At 39.8% G+C, this 15,195-nt stretch overlaps 1 protein-coding gene and 1 pseudogene across 6 annotated transcripts in view; one reads left to right on the plus strand and one right to left on the minus strand.

Moving 5' to 3' along the window:
- Nucleotides 1–897: 897 nt before the first annotated feature.
- Vps13a (vacuolar protein sorting 13 homolog A) overlaps nt 898–15,195 on the plus strand; it is a 252,336-nt gene continuing 238,038 nt past the window's right edge. For all 6 annotated transcript variants that reach the window (XM_087183513.1, XM_004862535.4, XM_087183514.1 and 3 more), the window contains exon 1: nt 898–1,178. In XM_087183513.1, coding sequence (XP_087039639.1) covers nt 1,079–1,178 — 100 coding nt within the window. In that variant the 5' untranslated portion in view covers nt 898–1,078. The remainder of the gene's footprint in view (nt 1,179–15,195) is intronic.
- LOC101713778 (large ribosomal subunit protein uL29m pseudogene) lies at nt 11,215–12,078 on the minus strand (annotated as a pseudogene).

The raw sequence follows: 15,195 nt of genomic DNA on the forward strand, positions 1-15,195 counted from the left end.
AGCCATCATTATTTATTTGCCACGCAGGAAAAAAGTTCAAAGTACCCTCCTACATCTGAAGTCCTTAAGATGAGTAATCATAACTCTCTAATTCTCACATCTACTGTCTCCGTAACCTCAGACTTTTGGGGCCTATTTCTATACAAGCCCAGACGGGGCTGAGAAACCTCTAATGGTTATTTATTTTAGGTCAGGTGTGAGGGTCTAGGACCTCCTTGGAGGGCCCTCCACAGTTTCCAGACTGGCTAACTCGATATCTGCAGCGAACCGTGCCACTATTTGGAATGGAAAGAGGCCATAAATGACTTAACCAAAATTTTTAGCGTGCCTATTGCAATTGCAAGGAAGGGAGATGGAATTCTATTCTCGAGCTGACTCTTGATCACTTCTCCCGCCCCGATTTTCAGCGGGGTGATAAGGCATCCCAAGGGGGAATGGGTGGGCAGAAGCGTGCGGAAAGCAGGCGGGCGGGCCCCTCGCGATCTGAGGTGATAGAGGCGGGAACGCTCTCCGGGACACCCTCTAGGGAGCCTTAGGCCTAACAGAAAAGGGAGGTGGAGTCGGCCCACTCCTGACTTAGGGGCAGACCCTCCAGCTCGCAGTGGGCGGACACTGTCTCCTCCTACGGGGGTGGGGAGGGACAGTCCAGTGGGGCGGTTAGCACCGCTCCCCGCCTAGCGCAAACAGCCTGTCCACAATCCGGCCTGCACGTGGGGCCGAGGTCCGGAAAAAATCCTGCAGCTCCAGACCAAGGTTGCGTTGCTAGGCGACGGACGAGGAGGCGGGGCCGACGAGAGAGGCGCCGGGCGGCGTCCAAAAGGAGCACGCCTCGAGGCGAGGCCGCGCAGCCGCCCTCTCTGGCTCCCTGGGCCCGCGTCCTGCCCCGCCCCCACCGCCGGGCGGAGTCGCGCACGCGCGGCGGAAGCGGCGGTCTCTTCCCTCGCTGGGCTCACGCTGGGGCTGCGCGTGGGGCCGGCGGTGGCGCCACGCAGACCCACCCCGGAGCCGGTGAAGGCGGTGTCTCGAGGAAAGGGCGTGGGGCGGGGGCCGGCCGCCGTGCCCTCCGCCGCTGAGAAAAATGGTATTCGAGTCACTGGTCGTGGACGTGTTGAACCGGTTCTTAGGGGACTATGTGGTGAACCTGGACACGTCTCAGCTGTCCCTGGGCATCTGGTCAGGTAACGAGGCCGCCGCCGCCCCTCGTGTTCCCGTCCCCGGGCCGGCGCTGCCACCTGCCTGCCGCCTCCGCGACAAGTTACGTAAAGGCGGGCGGCGGTTCCGGCTCGAGCTGCTTTGGGGGCCCTGAGTACAGGGTGACAGGATCCCCTCTTCGGAGTGGAACGCCGGGGCGGCCCGAGGGGCGCCGGGTCTGGAGTCCAAGTTGCGCGCGGCGCCAGTTTCCTCCCTCGTCCCGAGCGGTCGGTTCGGCTTTGGCCGCGACGCGCTGCTGGGTTGGGTCTCAGCCTTGTCCTTTCCCCGTGGTTTGTGACAAAGGCTCTGGAGAGCCCAGGAGTGTGGCACGCCGCCTCGCGCGGTGACCCGGACGCCCTCCTCCTCCTGGACGCGCCCTGCGGCCAGACTCGGGTACCTGGCTCCGCCTCCGGCCTCCGCTTCCCCCAAGGGTTGCTGGCCTGAGTTCGGCTGATAACAGACCGGAAACTCCTAGGACAGTAACTCAAGTTGCTTGTGTCTTTTTAGCCCACAGTGTGACCCAGGAGGAATGTGTTCTGTGTACAAGGCTGTGTGGGATTTTGTAAGCCTCGGTAAATTAATGAGTTTTAAGAAAAGGGAGATGGGTTTGGCAGCATCTCAGACCTGCCAAGGGCAGGGAGGAAAGCGCGCCTGCGCTGGTTAGTGGTAAAGGACTGCCCTGTGTTTTCCCAGCTGTGTTGTGCAGCTGTGTTCCCTTACTTAAAGCTTTATTTTTAGTGCTTTTATCTTTTACATTACAACCTTATGTATTTCAAACATCTGTTACAAATTAGACTCCTTTTTGAAAGGAATGTCCCAGGACAAAGTTAAGGTTGTTTGTGTGCATAGTACAGTGATTTTTTAAAGTACTTTATTCTTGGATATAGACACACTTCCAGGCTTCTTCTAAAATACTTGTTTATCATGAGTCTTCTCGTTTATGAAATAATATAAGCAAGTAAGTTTGATTTTAAAAGAAGAAAATCTCGTCACCAGGTACTGTGATATAGAGTATGGATTACAGAATTAGGAACGTAAGTGCTAAATAACTTGCAGATTGTTTAATCTGTGCTGCAAAGTGAAAATAAAACTTGTCTCCATAGTATCTCAGAAAGAAGCCTTAAAAACTCTTTGAGTTGTGCTTTGATCTGTAGTGAAACATTGCTTCTGCATTCAAGGTGGGGTTTACATAGAGTGTGATTTCTCAGCAAATGGATTTATCTAAAGTTTACAAAGTTCTTCATTGTGTACAGTTCTGTATGTCTTGACAAATAACTGAGGTACTTACACCATCACAATGATGATTCAGAAAAATTCCATTAAACCCCCATATTTCTGCTCCTGCTCCATTGTAGTGGACCCCACTCTGCCTCCTGGCAGCCTCTCATCTGTTTCCATCTCTGTCATTTTGTCTTTTTCCCAGTGGAATTATGGTTTGTAGCTTTTGAGTCTGGCTTTTTAAAAAACATATTTGAAAGTCATCCATGTATAGCATACTTCGCTATTTAATTATTGTGTTTTACGTTTTACTGTAAATGTTTACCCATTTGCCAATGGAAGAATACTTCATTTTCTGAAAATTATGAATAAAGCCACTGTGGCACTAATGTACAGGTTTATGTGTGCACGTATTGTATCAGGATTTAATTACATCACATCCACTGAGCAATTGCTGTTGTCATTTAAAAATACTTTTTAGTCATTCTACTAGGTATGTAGTGGTAAAGCTTTGTGGTTTTCATTTCTTGGTGATTAATGATTTTGGGTATCTTAATGTTCATTTTTACTGTTTGTGTATTTCTGTCAGTGAAGTGTTCAAATCTTTTGCTTATTTTAAGTTGTATTCTTTTTCTATTGAGATTTAATTCATGTCCTAAAATTCTCCCATTTATTCATTTATTTATTTTATTTATTTAGCAATGGAAATTAAACTCAGGGGCACTGTACCACTAAGCTACATCCCAATCCCTACTTTTAGGAGGGGCAGATAGGATCTAGCTAAGTTGTCCTGCCACAAACATGTAATCCTCCTACCTCAGCCTGCGAAGTAGCTGGGATTATAGGTGGGTGCCACCAGGCCCAGTACAATTTTCCATTTAAAAATGTACATTTTAGTGGTTTTTAAAAAAATATAGTAACAAAATTGTGCACCCATCCCTACTAATAGCAACATTTAGACACTCCACAAATAAACCTCATACTCATTAGCAGTCACCTTGCCATTCTTTCCTGTTCCTATCCCTGGTAGCCACTAATTTACTTTTTTTTTTTTTTTAATGAATTTATATATTTTGGGCATTTAATTTAAATGGAATCATACAGCAGGCAGCCTTTTGTTTCTGGTTTCCTTAATTTTAGATTATATTTTCAGGATTCTGTATGTTGAAGGATAGATTGAATAATATTTCATTGTAAGGATTATACCACATTTTGTGTATCTACTCATCAGTTAGTAGACATTTAGGTTATTTCCACTTTTCAGAAATAATGCCACTGTGAACATCCACGTACAAGTTTTTTTAATGGACATAAAATACTCTTTGATATATACTTAGTGGTTTGGGTGGGTCATATGGTAACACTATTTAACTTTTTTTTTTGGTACCAGGGATCGAACTCTGGTCCTTGTGCTTGCAAGTCAGGCAGTGGAACTAAATGGTGGAACCATTTAGGCAGCTAAATCCCCAGCCCACTGTTTAACTTTTTGAGAAACTGTCAGACTCTTTTTACAGAGTGGCTGTTTTCTTATTGTTGATAGTTGAGAATTTTTTCTATATTGGAGGCAAATGCTTTATCAGAAAATGTGATATGAAACTATTTTCCAGTCTTTTTAGTCTTGTAATTTGCATTGTAGGATAGCTACACTTGCAATTTTGGGTTCCCATTGCACAGAATATTATTTTCCATCCTTGGATTTTAGTCCATGAATTTCTTTTTGGGTTAAATATGTTTCTTGTACACAAAGTACTGTTAGATTTTGGGTATTTTTTTTTGATACATTCTGCCAGCCTGTCTTTTGGATGGGGCAGTGGTGGCGAACCTATGGCATAATGCTGCAGTGGGCTGTTTGTATTATTGAAAGCTCTAAAAGGTTCACCATCATTGGGGAATTTGGCCCATTCAGATTAAGATTTACAACTGATAGGTACACTGTATTGCCTTGTTCCTGTCATTGCATTATTTTCCTGTTCCTGATTCCATTTTTTTCCTTTCTACTTTTATTCATCCTATTAGACCTTTCTTCTCAAAAAAGAATGGTTTTTGTGATAGAATTATCATTTGCAACACAGAAGTACCTCTAATTTATAGCCCTCTTAATTTACTCTTTCTTTTTGGTTTTTCCAAAATTATATCATTTGGAAAAATTTTACTTTTTTTTGTCATGACATGTTTGTGTCATTAGAGTTCTTGTTTTAACTTTGGTTTTTTTATATTAATCTTCCAATTTTCTCTTTTTAATAGAGATTATGTCCAGTGACCACTTACTATATAGAATAATATATATATTATACTATATATAATATACTATATATAATATATAATATAATGGTCATATAACCCTCATTATACCAGAAGCTGTACAGAAAGGTTAAGATTGAGTTAGGAGTTCTGGCGCCTGCCTCACAAGCGCAAGGTCCCGAGTTTGATCTCTGGTACCAAAAAAAAAGGAAAAACAAAAAGATTGAGTTAGGACATAATTCCTGATTTTAAGGAGTCACTTTTGTGAAAGGAGTACACTGGAGAACTCATCAAATTTTTTCTTACACTCTTGGGCTAATAACCAATTCTCATTCCTGAACTATTATTGTTACAACTATGTTCTAGTATGTATTCATAGAACTTTTCAGCTGATGAAACTTTCATTATGAAAACTATTAAAGTATATGTCAACATTAGAAATCTTATAGTTCACATCCATATGCCTACTAACTAGATTCTATTATATACAAACAGCTTTACTGAAATATAATTGATATTATAAAATACATAGTATTTAGTTTTTCATTTAAAGTCTATAATTTGATGTGTTTTGGCATGTGTATGAACCATCAAACTTCTGCAATCAAGATGACATTGACTAATTTTTAAAATTATAATTATTCAAGAATATTAATTATGCAGATTAATGGCTTTCACTGTGACATTTTCATACATGCATGTGTTGTGCTTTGATCATACTCACCCTTCATTCTTCCCTCATTTATCCTCCCCTTTATCACCTCTCTCTTTGTTCCCTTTCCTCTTCAGGTTTTTTTATTTTTTAAGTTTTTGCTATGTCTAGCTATTTCACTTGACATGAGGTCCTCCAGGTCCATCTGTTTTCCTGCAAATGACATGATTTCATTCTTTATGGCTATATAGTACTCCATTGTGTGTATATATACACATATATATGTGTATATATACACTATGTTTTCTTCATTTCTCTTTTAAGGGGCACTTGGCTGATTCTATTTCTTGGCTGTGAAAGTAGTGCTGCAATAAATGTGAGTGTGCAGGTTTCTCTTTTGTATGCCGACTTCATTTCCTTTGGCTCCCACCCAGGTGCAGTATAGGTGATCATACTGATATAGGAGAAATATGACTTCTGGCCTGTTAGATGTCAAATGTGCCAAGTTTGTGGTTCCACAACTTTGAGGAATGAAGTTGTGAACCAAAGAGGTTAGGGGAGTTTTTTTGGAAATAAAGGAAAAAAGACTAGTTCTTGGATTTTCAGGAGGGGTCTAGAATGATCTGGCCACCAAGACCCTTTGATGAGTAGTTTATACAGCAAAGTTATAACAAAGATACAACATGGGTCAAACTATAATCATGCTACAGTATAGGATTGAAAGTATAGCTGCTTAGCTAATATTGATCCAATAGGGAAACAAGTCATGTAGCAAAGGTATGATAAAAGAACAAAAGCAGTTTTGGGAGGGGATGGGTCGAGATGCTCTGGTGACCCACCTGGGCATCTGATTCCCAACAGGACTTACTGGACCAAGTGGTGCTAATTACAGTATAATCTCAAGTTGCTGTTTGTCTCTTAGGGAGACATGCAAGCCTGACCATTGTATCTCTGTCTTACCACTCCAGCCACAATTCTGATGTCTATATTTTTGTGCTGACTTCCTTGAGGGCCCAATCCCTCTCCGGCTGTATATTAATTTCTGTCTAATTTAGCTTCTTATAACACTGCCCCTTCAGAAGAGGTATACTTAACTGCAGTTACAGGAGACTGGGTGAGGTTTCAATCTAGTTGCTTTAAGCTGAGAAGGATTGGTGTAGCAGAGACTGAAGTCAGGGGTCTTTTTCAGAGAGGTAATCTAAGGGGCCTTGGATAGAAGTCATGTTGGACTTTAGCAGTTATGAACTCCCTTCAAAAGATCAGTCTAGTGGATCCTGGTAAAAGGAGTCCGGCTCATTTATCATTAGTTCCATCTGTGTGATTATTTGGGTGAGAATAATCACGTTTTACCAAGAGTTTAAAGCACATACAACCAAAGCATGCACACTAGAATGGAAATACAGATTGGGGAAAGGAGCCACATCCAGACACTGCTCTTAAGAGATTGGAATAGGATTTGTAACCAGCTGGCTCTTGGACCTGTCTACTGCTGGAGGTTATCTATAAGAATGAGATTTCTTTTAAGATTTTTTTTTTTTACTTGATGTGAATTATTTATATAAAGACAACAAGTTTCATTAGTACCCAAGCCCCTCCAGTTTTAGCTGTAAGAAGATGGAGAGTTCTGCGGTTTCGAAGGACAATTTTAGCTAAGGAATTCAAAGACTTGCTCAGCTTTCAAAGCACCCACTGTAGCTTTCAATCCTCATTGAGTCATAATAGTCAGCTATAGCTGTAGCTGGAGAGTCCCAGCAGGGGTCAGTGTAGTGATCAGAGCCTTTTTTCTATATCTAGTCTTTATTACTATTACTCTTTTTTTTCATTAAGTTTATGGGTACATTTTAGTTATACAATATTCATCATTGGGAATTTGTACCTTTACATAATATGTCTTGGTTCTTATTTTTTTCCTCATTCACCTGTGGTCCCTTCAACCCCTCCACCCCTCTCTATTTATAAAGACTTTGTTTCCGTTTTTTCTTTTTCTCATATTTTTTCCTTTCCCTTCTTTCCTTTCCCCTACCCTCCCCCCACTTCTCTTTCCCTTCCCCTTTGGACCTTTTCTTCCTGTTTCACATTATCCGTTAAACATTTTGGTCCTCATTTACATTTTCAGTTTTTCATACCAGAGAAACTATTTGGTATTTACACACGTGGGTCCTATTTATTTCACTTAAGAGTATGGCCTCAGTGTGCATCCATTTAGCTATAAATGTCTCTAGCTTATCATTTTTTATGGCTGAGTAGTACTCCATTTTATAAAAAAAATCTTCTTTATCCAGTCACCAGTTGATGGGCACTTGGGCTGTTTCCAGGTTTTAGCTATTACAAACTGTGCCGCTATAAACATGGGTGCACATATATCGCTGTGGTATGATTCTTTTAATTCTTTTGGGAAGATACCCTGCAGAGGAATAGCTGGGTCAAATGGGACCTCTAATCCTAGTTTTTTGAGGTACCTCCATACTGATTTCCATAGTGGTTGCACCAGTCTGCACTCCCACCAACAGTGGAGAAGGGTTCCTTTTTCCCCATAGCCCTGCCAACATTTGTTGTTGGTTGATTTCTTGATAGCAGCCATTCTTTCTGGAGTGAGGTGGAATCTCAGTGTTGTTTTCACTTGCATCTCTCAAATGACCAGTGATATTGAACATTTTTCCATGTTTATTTGCTGTTTCTACTTCTTTGAGAATGTCTCTTCATTTCAGATGCCCATTTTTTAATTGGGTCTTTATATTTGGGGGGGTCTGATTTTTTTGAGCTCTTTATTCTAGATAGTAGACCTTTGTCTGAGGAACAGCTGGTAAAAATTTTCTTCTCACATTGTGGGTTGTCTCTTAACACTGTTGGTGGTTTCTCTTGCTGTGCTGAAATCCTTCATGCTAAAATCAGGAACAAGACAAGGATGTCTACTATCACCACTCCTATTTAATATAGTTCTGAAAACATTAGCCAAAGCAATTAGACAAGAGAAAGAAATAAAAGGAATAAAGATAGGAAATGAAGAAGTTAAATTGTCATCATTTGCAGATGACATTTTATTCTATATGGAAGACTACAAGAACTCCACCAAAAGTCTTCTAGACGTAACCAAATTCAGCAGAGTAGCTGGATACAAGGTCACACAAAAAACAGTAGGCTTCCTGTGCAGGAACAACAGACTCACTGAGAGAGGAACTGGAGAAACAACTCCTTTCATAATAGCATCCCCAAAAATGAAATACTTAGAAATCAACCTAAAGAAAGAAATTAAAGACCTCTATTTTGAAAACTACAGCACTCTGAAAAAAGAGATCGAAGAGGATATCAGAAAGTAGACATCTTGTTGTTCCTGGTAGGAAGAACCAATATAGTGAAAATGGCCATACTTCCAATATTACTACTCCTTTAAACATCTTTTGGATATACTTTTCTGCTGGGAGTTTAAGACGAAGTTAAAGTGAAATTTGTGCTAATCAAAATTAACCTCTATCAAGGGCAGTTAAGGATCCTCAAGGGTTACTCTTGGATTATATATGGATCCATTTAGCTCCTCTGTCAGCTGCCAGAATGGGTCATGGTCTTGCTTGATCATGTGGCTTCCCATGAAAGTGAGATTTTTCTCTCTGGTGACCCTCCTTTTTAGGACATTATATTGGTTGACTCCTGTCTTCTTGAGTCCAACAGTCTCCCTGCTCAGGATGTTGGGTGAGTCACTAGAGTTGTAGGATTCTGTAGAAAGGTCCTCTCATGTCCTGGGTCCTTGTTGATCTTGGAGGGCCAAAGTCAAAATATTGGCTGTCTTCTTAGTGAAATTATCTTTAGCTCTAGTCTCCCACTTGTTGAATACCCAGGAGATGAGTTATACCAGTATTATAGTGAGAGCAGTAGGTTTAATTTTTATGATCTTATCAAGATATCCGTCACCTTGAAGTACATAGTATGACCAGAGAACTGTTACTTTTACCAGTCATAGTTGTCTTGGAGGTTGAATCCCCGCAGAATGTTAATAGATGGTTATAAAGTTTTACAAAGAAAATTTGAGATCAAGGGCAACAGCATTTTAACATGACAATCATAATGGCATTAATACAATAGGGCCAGGGATTTAGCTCAGTGGTTCTGCCACCTGCCTCGCAAGTGCAGGGACCCGAGTTTGATCCCCGGTACCAAAAAAAATACATTAGTTATCTTTATCTGATTATAAGATATTAAATGACATAAAAACCTTTACCTAAATTTGTTATTTTAACAGTGTCATTTAAGAAGAATGTACTTGTTTATAGAGGTACTTTATAAGTAATGTCCAATCTTTGATTTTTAGAGTGATTTAGATTTGATTTTTGATTTGGACTGTACAGTATTCAGGTACTTCTAACACAATTACATAACAATCTCATATGCATATGCCTTGAAAAAGTATTCACATCATCTGTCTGGCTGCTTCATGTTGGATTGGCAAGCACATTTCATCACAGGTAGTTGGAATACAAATAAGGGAAAGCCAGATGCTTGAGCCTAAAAATGTTTGCTACCATCAACAACTTTAGCCATAAGTCACCATTGTGATGTTTTTTTCAGTTTTACATCTTTGAAGGCCTGTACTCTTGGGAAACACAAATACAGCATTTAATATACTATGAGGTTAGCAGTAGTTACTATTACAGCTGTATAGAAATCTTTACATATATTTACTTTTTACTCTTAAGGCAAATTTTAGACACCTTTAACAGGTGTTATAGAGTATAACTGTTCTCACAAGAATTAAGGACATCTTTAGAGCTCTTAAAATTTAGGAAACTTAATAAACTCAAATAGACTTACTATCCAAAATACAAGTGTATCTCTTTTATATAATAACAAAATGGTTGTTTAATCAAAGCCAATAGATGTAGATCAAGTTTAAATATTAGGACCAAACTTAAACAGATGTCAGATTTTGATCATTTTATCAAAAGTCTAGATGTATATTGTATAAAAGAGGGCACCTATTAGTTACTTTGCATGTATTAAACTTATGTATTCTGAACTCCATAAACTTAACTTTATGGCTTACACTCACAGTATATCTTGGTTTTAGATATATACATACATACATATGTGTTCATAAGTTATATCATAAGCTAAGATGATAGTTGTTTATTTAACTAGTTATAATCTGATTATTGAAAACATTTTATAGATTAACGTTTAAATACTCTTTAATTCTTAAAGCTCACTTTTAGTAACCATAGAAAACACAAAAAACTATTTTAGTAAAATATAGAACCTTTGCTTTTAAATCTAATTTTGTAAATTTAACCAAGAGCATCTTAGTATCTTAAAAAGACCATATTGTTTTAGATATGGAAAACTTAACCTTTAACTTATAGCTAAAACAATTACTTTACATGACTCATCGTAACAGTTAACACTTTTTAAAACTGTATGTGTGTGTGTGTATTTGTGTGTGTGTGTGTGTGTGTGTATAATCTTTGATCAAGGAAAACTCTTGTATACAGACAATAATAGACATTGCATTTATAAAACTAATTTTTGATATTATCTTTGTTATCTCACAACCTGGATGGAAGTATGTTACCAACTTTAAAGACATCTTTACTCTTACCAACTGATTTAAGTTAGCCTACTGGTAAACTGAGTGAACCACGAATGTTTAAGCTAATGTCTTGAGTGTCTGTTTATCTATAAGGCAGTTTAAGTAGAACTTTTGGGAGTTAATGTATTCCTGACCGTTAACACATAGAAACATACATTTTTTTAAAGATGAGAATTTAATCTGAACTTTATATCTGAATTGTAAAAATGATGTAGAATCAAGACCACTTTCAGAATTCATATGCCATGTCAACCTTTAGAACAGCTGAGAAGTCATTTGATCAGAAACACAATTTCTTTATAAACTACTTAATATATATTTTTGTACATAGACTCCTATGCAAGAAGAAAATGATAAAAAGAGTTCAGAAGTTTTTTAGACAAGGCTCAACTTCTGGGCTTCAGCAACATGTGGAAACATTTCTTGCAGAGCTTTTTGTTTCTTTTTCTCTAAACTTCTCTTTCTCACTTCAATGTGGGCTTGTGTTTCACTTCTCAGCCTAACAAAACAAAGACATTGCAAAGGATCATTTCTTATTGTATCTTTAATTAGGTACCAAGGTATAGGCCACTGCTTGAACTTGTGCCAAATGATTCTTCCAAAGATGGCTCTTCTCCAGGCAACAGGTCTAGCTTTTTCTTGACCAGTCTGAAGAAGCCTTAAAGCATCTTCTCCTTCCTGAACAACTTCATCTAATGCATCCGTGGAATGAACTCCCCTTTCTAACCATTCTGGACTTTGCATTGGCTATCTCTGTTGCTTAGCCTCCTGTTCTAGAGTGAGAAGTGTTTCTTACAGTAAGACATTCCAAAGTTTATGTAAATTTTCATTACTTTTTTTCTTTAATTGCTGACAGTTCCATATAGCTCCAGATTTCAGTTTTTCTTGCTTCCAGTTCTTTGGGTCATCAAAAAATTCTTCCAGTTCTTTTCTTGACAATGTGATATGAAGTAATCTACACTGGTGAAAGGATGTGACATGTTGTGCATTCTTAGGTAACAAACTAACAGAAAACCTTGTGCTAGCTGGGGCTTGGGAATTATTAATGACCCAGAAGCCTTCAGGACTGCTGAGATTCTTCTACAAAAAGTAGCCACATTAGCTGCAGCCATTTTTTCTCATGGCTAAGCAAACCCTGTTTCTGCCAACAGTGTTGTCACTTCCACTGCCGAACACCAACTGGATAAAGATAACTGGAACTGGCCCTTCCCCTCACTCAACATGGGTGTCCTTCAGCTTTGCCTTCATTGGTAAATTGACCCTCTCTGCTCTCATTACTCTCTGCTTCTTCTTATTGCCAGTTGCAGCCATGGGTGCCATGAGTTTATTGCAACGGGTTTCGGTCACTGTGGTGATGGCTCTCTGAATGCCACCTTGGCACTCAAATTGGAGGCTTTCTTGCCCATGTTTCCCTGAAGACTGTTGGTGTTTGCTAGCCTTGGAAAAAGTCAAACATACATACCAACCTAAATCCTATGTAATCTTTATGATATCGAACTTTAAGGCTTCTATTAGCTCTTTGTAAGTCTTGAGCCTACCAGTCCTCATCTCGTAATATTTTAGGTGAGTTTGGCTACCTTGAAAACATATCTAAAGAATTTTTCCATGGAAATCTCAAAAAAGAGCTAAAATAATTTAATAAATTGTGCTTAAAATTTTTTTTTCTTAAATGAAGTAGCTGCAGATGTTTTAACCTGTTATTAACACAGATTAAACAGACAGAGAAGACAATTACATTTAAATCAGAATGCACTCTCAGATGTATTGGCCAAATTGAACTACAATAACCCTTTTACAGTTTTTAGGTTTATAACTACAAATAGACTTATCAGAATTTTTCCTGTAGGCCATCCATTAGCAGAGATCTCTTATAGTAAGAATCAGAAGGAAAAAAATTCTTTCATACCTGTGAGAGCAAGAACTGTTTTTATGAAGGTTTGTCTTAATTTTAGAGTACTGATACAGGCTTCTCAGGGCCCTCTGTTTCTTTGATAGCCATGGTTGTTGGATAGCCACAGCTGATAGACAAAACTGCTGTTTTGATACCCACATGTAACTAGCTGTTCCGTCTAAAGGGATAGAATGTTAAAGGTAACTTCAGCTATGTTATTTTCAGGGAGGTGCTCAGGTGAGGTTTGGATGTAAGAAGAAACTAGGTGACACTTTGTGGAGTGAAGTATGTATTACAAAAGGTGAGGAAATAAAGTCTGCCAAGGCCCCAATCTGCCCTGATGCAGATGTCTACCTATGGCAGTTTCTTCCCTGTTTTGGAAAGAAACAAGTGGAGAGAAGACATACTTGTCTATCCCTATTTGTTCTGTTCTCCTTTTATATAAGGGCTCACTTCGGTTTGACCTCGTCCAGTGCTAGCAGTCAGTTGGAGGTGCTTGAGGAAGTGGCTAGAACCAGGTCATCTGCACCCATTTCCTTGTGATCCTGTGACCTTTTGGCTCAAAGTTACCTATAGGCTTTTCCTTTTTCTGCCCTCAGCATATCTCTTGAGTATACCAGCCAGTACATGTTTTGGCTGGTAGCCAGTAGTTACCAGCCTGGCTACATGTTTTAGAGAGAAATCATGCCAAAAGAGTAACAGTCCTTTGAGGACTGGGAGGCTGTGATTGTTCCTAATATCTAATTCTGTTTAAAACTGTTACTAAACTTGTTAAAGTTCCCTAGGAATGTTTTCTGTTCTATCAATGAACTCATCTGTGCTATAAAAACCAGTCAGTCTGCCCTGTGGAGCAGCATTCCTGAAGGGAAGAAGTGAAAAGAGTGGAGGTATTTCCTAATTTCCAGTTCTACCAAAGTCAGAAAGGCTGAAAAAATTGAACTAAAATGTTTTTATTCAGCTTTCAGAATTTGAGGATTTAATCTAGGCTAGTTTTTGAGAATATGGCCCAGGAGTAAGTCAGAGGGAACAGCAAATGCCAGCTCCACTCTGAAAAGGTCATATGGAGAGGAAAACTCACCATTCTGGAAACCTGATCCTGGAATTTGACAGCCACAGAAAATAGAATTGCCTTGGACAAAATGCTGCTGTTATAAATTGCGTTATTTCTCAGGGGAAGGGCGGGATAGAAGTGACACAAGAACCAAATTCTTACCATCTTCAGGGTAGAAAGATAATCAAGACCAGAAGCTTAGCCCAACATGCCTCCAAAGCAAAAGGTACAATTGACTCCAACAGCATTGCCGAATAGAAAATTAAACTGGTAATCAAAACTCAAAAAAACCTGAATGATTGCTTTTCAACTTTCAGAGAAAGAATATCAAAAGGGGGCAATGTCTTAGTTATTTTTATTTTTGCTGAGGTAAATTACCTGACCCCCACAGTTGAAGGAGGAAAGATTGATTTTGGCTTACAGTTTGTAGAGGTTTCAGTCTGTAGTGAGCTGGCTTTGAGGCAGGGTGGCATGGGAGAGGGGCATCGCAGAGGAGAAAAAGTCCATGGCAAATCAGAATAGGCAGAAGGCAGCAAAACAGTGAAGTAGCGGCAGCAGCACCAGCACCAGCACCCTGGCTCTCTGTTTTATCTCCTCCAGGCTATGTGCCTTGTGGATGGTGCCACCCACACCCAACATAGGCCTTCCCATTATCCACACTCAGAACTATTCTAAACCAATCAGTTGGCTGATTTAGTAGTCACGCAACCTTAATTCCAGCATCTTACATTTTGATCACGGCATCGTACACCCTAAATTCAGCTACCTCCCAAAACTCCCAGCTATGAGCATGAGGCTTTGAGCGGAGGCTCATGTACATCCTTTCAAAGCATAACACACACGGTCTGGAGTCCAACAGTGAGTGCAGTCCTTCTTCCCAATAGAAACCTCCCGAGCCTTGTCTTTACTGGCATTGTTTCTATTGGTATTCTGGTCATCTTAGCTCTAACCAGAATCTCCCATCAAATACAGCTTACAGCATTCTAGGGCTGCTTCTTCAGCCAGCATCTCTGAACCTTTCCAAACACTTTCTACACGCCAGTTCCAAAAGGCCCCTGAACTACCTGGTCAGGGACAGTCACAGCAACACTCTGCTCCTGGTACCAAAATCTGTACCAGTCAGTGCTTACTAGAGAAACAGATTTAATGGACATATACAAATATATAAGAATGTACAAGATTGACTTACAGTGGTTGCCCACAGAGTCAGGTGTGGAAGAATGTAAAAAGGTCTGCTTTGTGTGCTGGAGATCCAAAGGATCTAGTTGAAGGCCTGGCGCTTGGTTTAGTGTCCAGTGCAAGTCTGTATTAAGATGCTGAAGGACCTGCACCAGAAGACTGGAGGGTCTGTTCTGGAGCCTGAAGAGTCTGTG

The sequence above is a fragment of the Heterocephalus glaber genome, unplaced genomic scaffold (genome assembly GCF_053883595.1).
Source record: "Heterocephalus glaber isolate CG9 unplaced genomic scaffold, H.glaber_assembly_v1.0 deba00001481, whole genome shotgun sequence".
Taxonomy (NCBI): Eukaryota; Metazoa; Chordata; class Mammalia; order Rodentia; family Bathyergidae; genus Heterocephalus; species Heterocephalus glaber.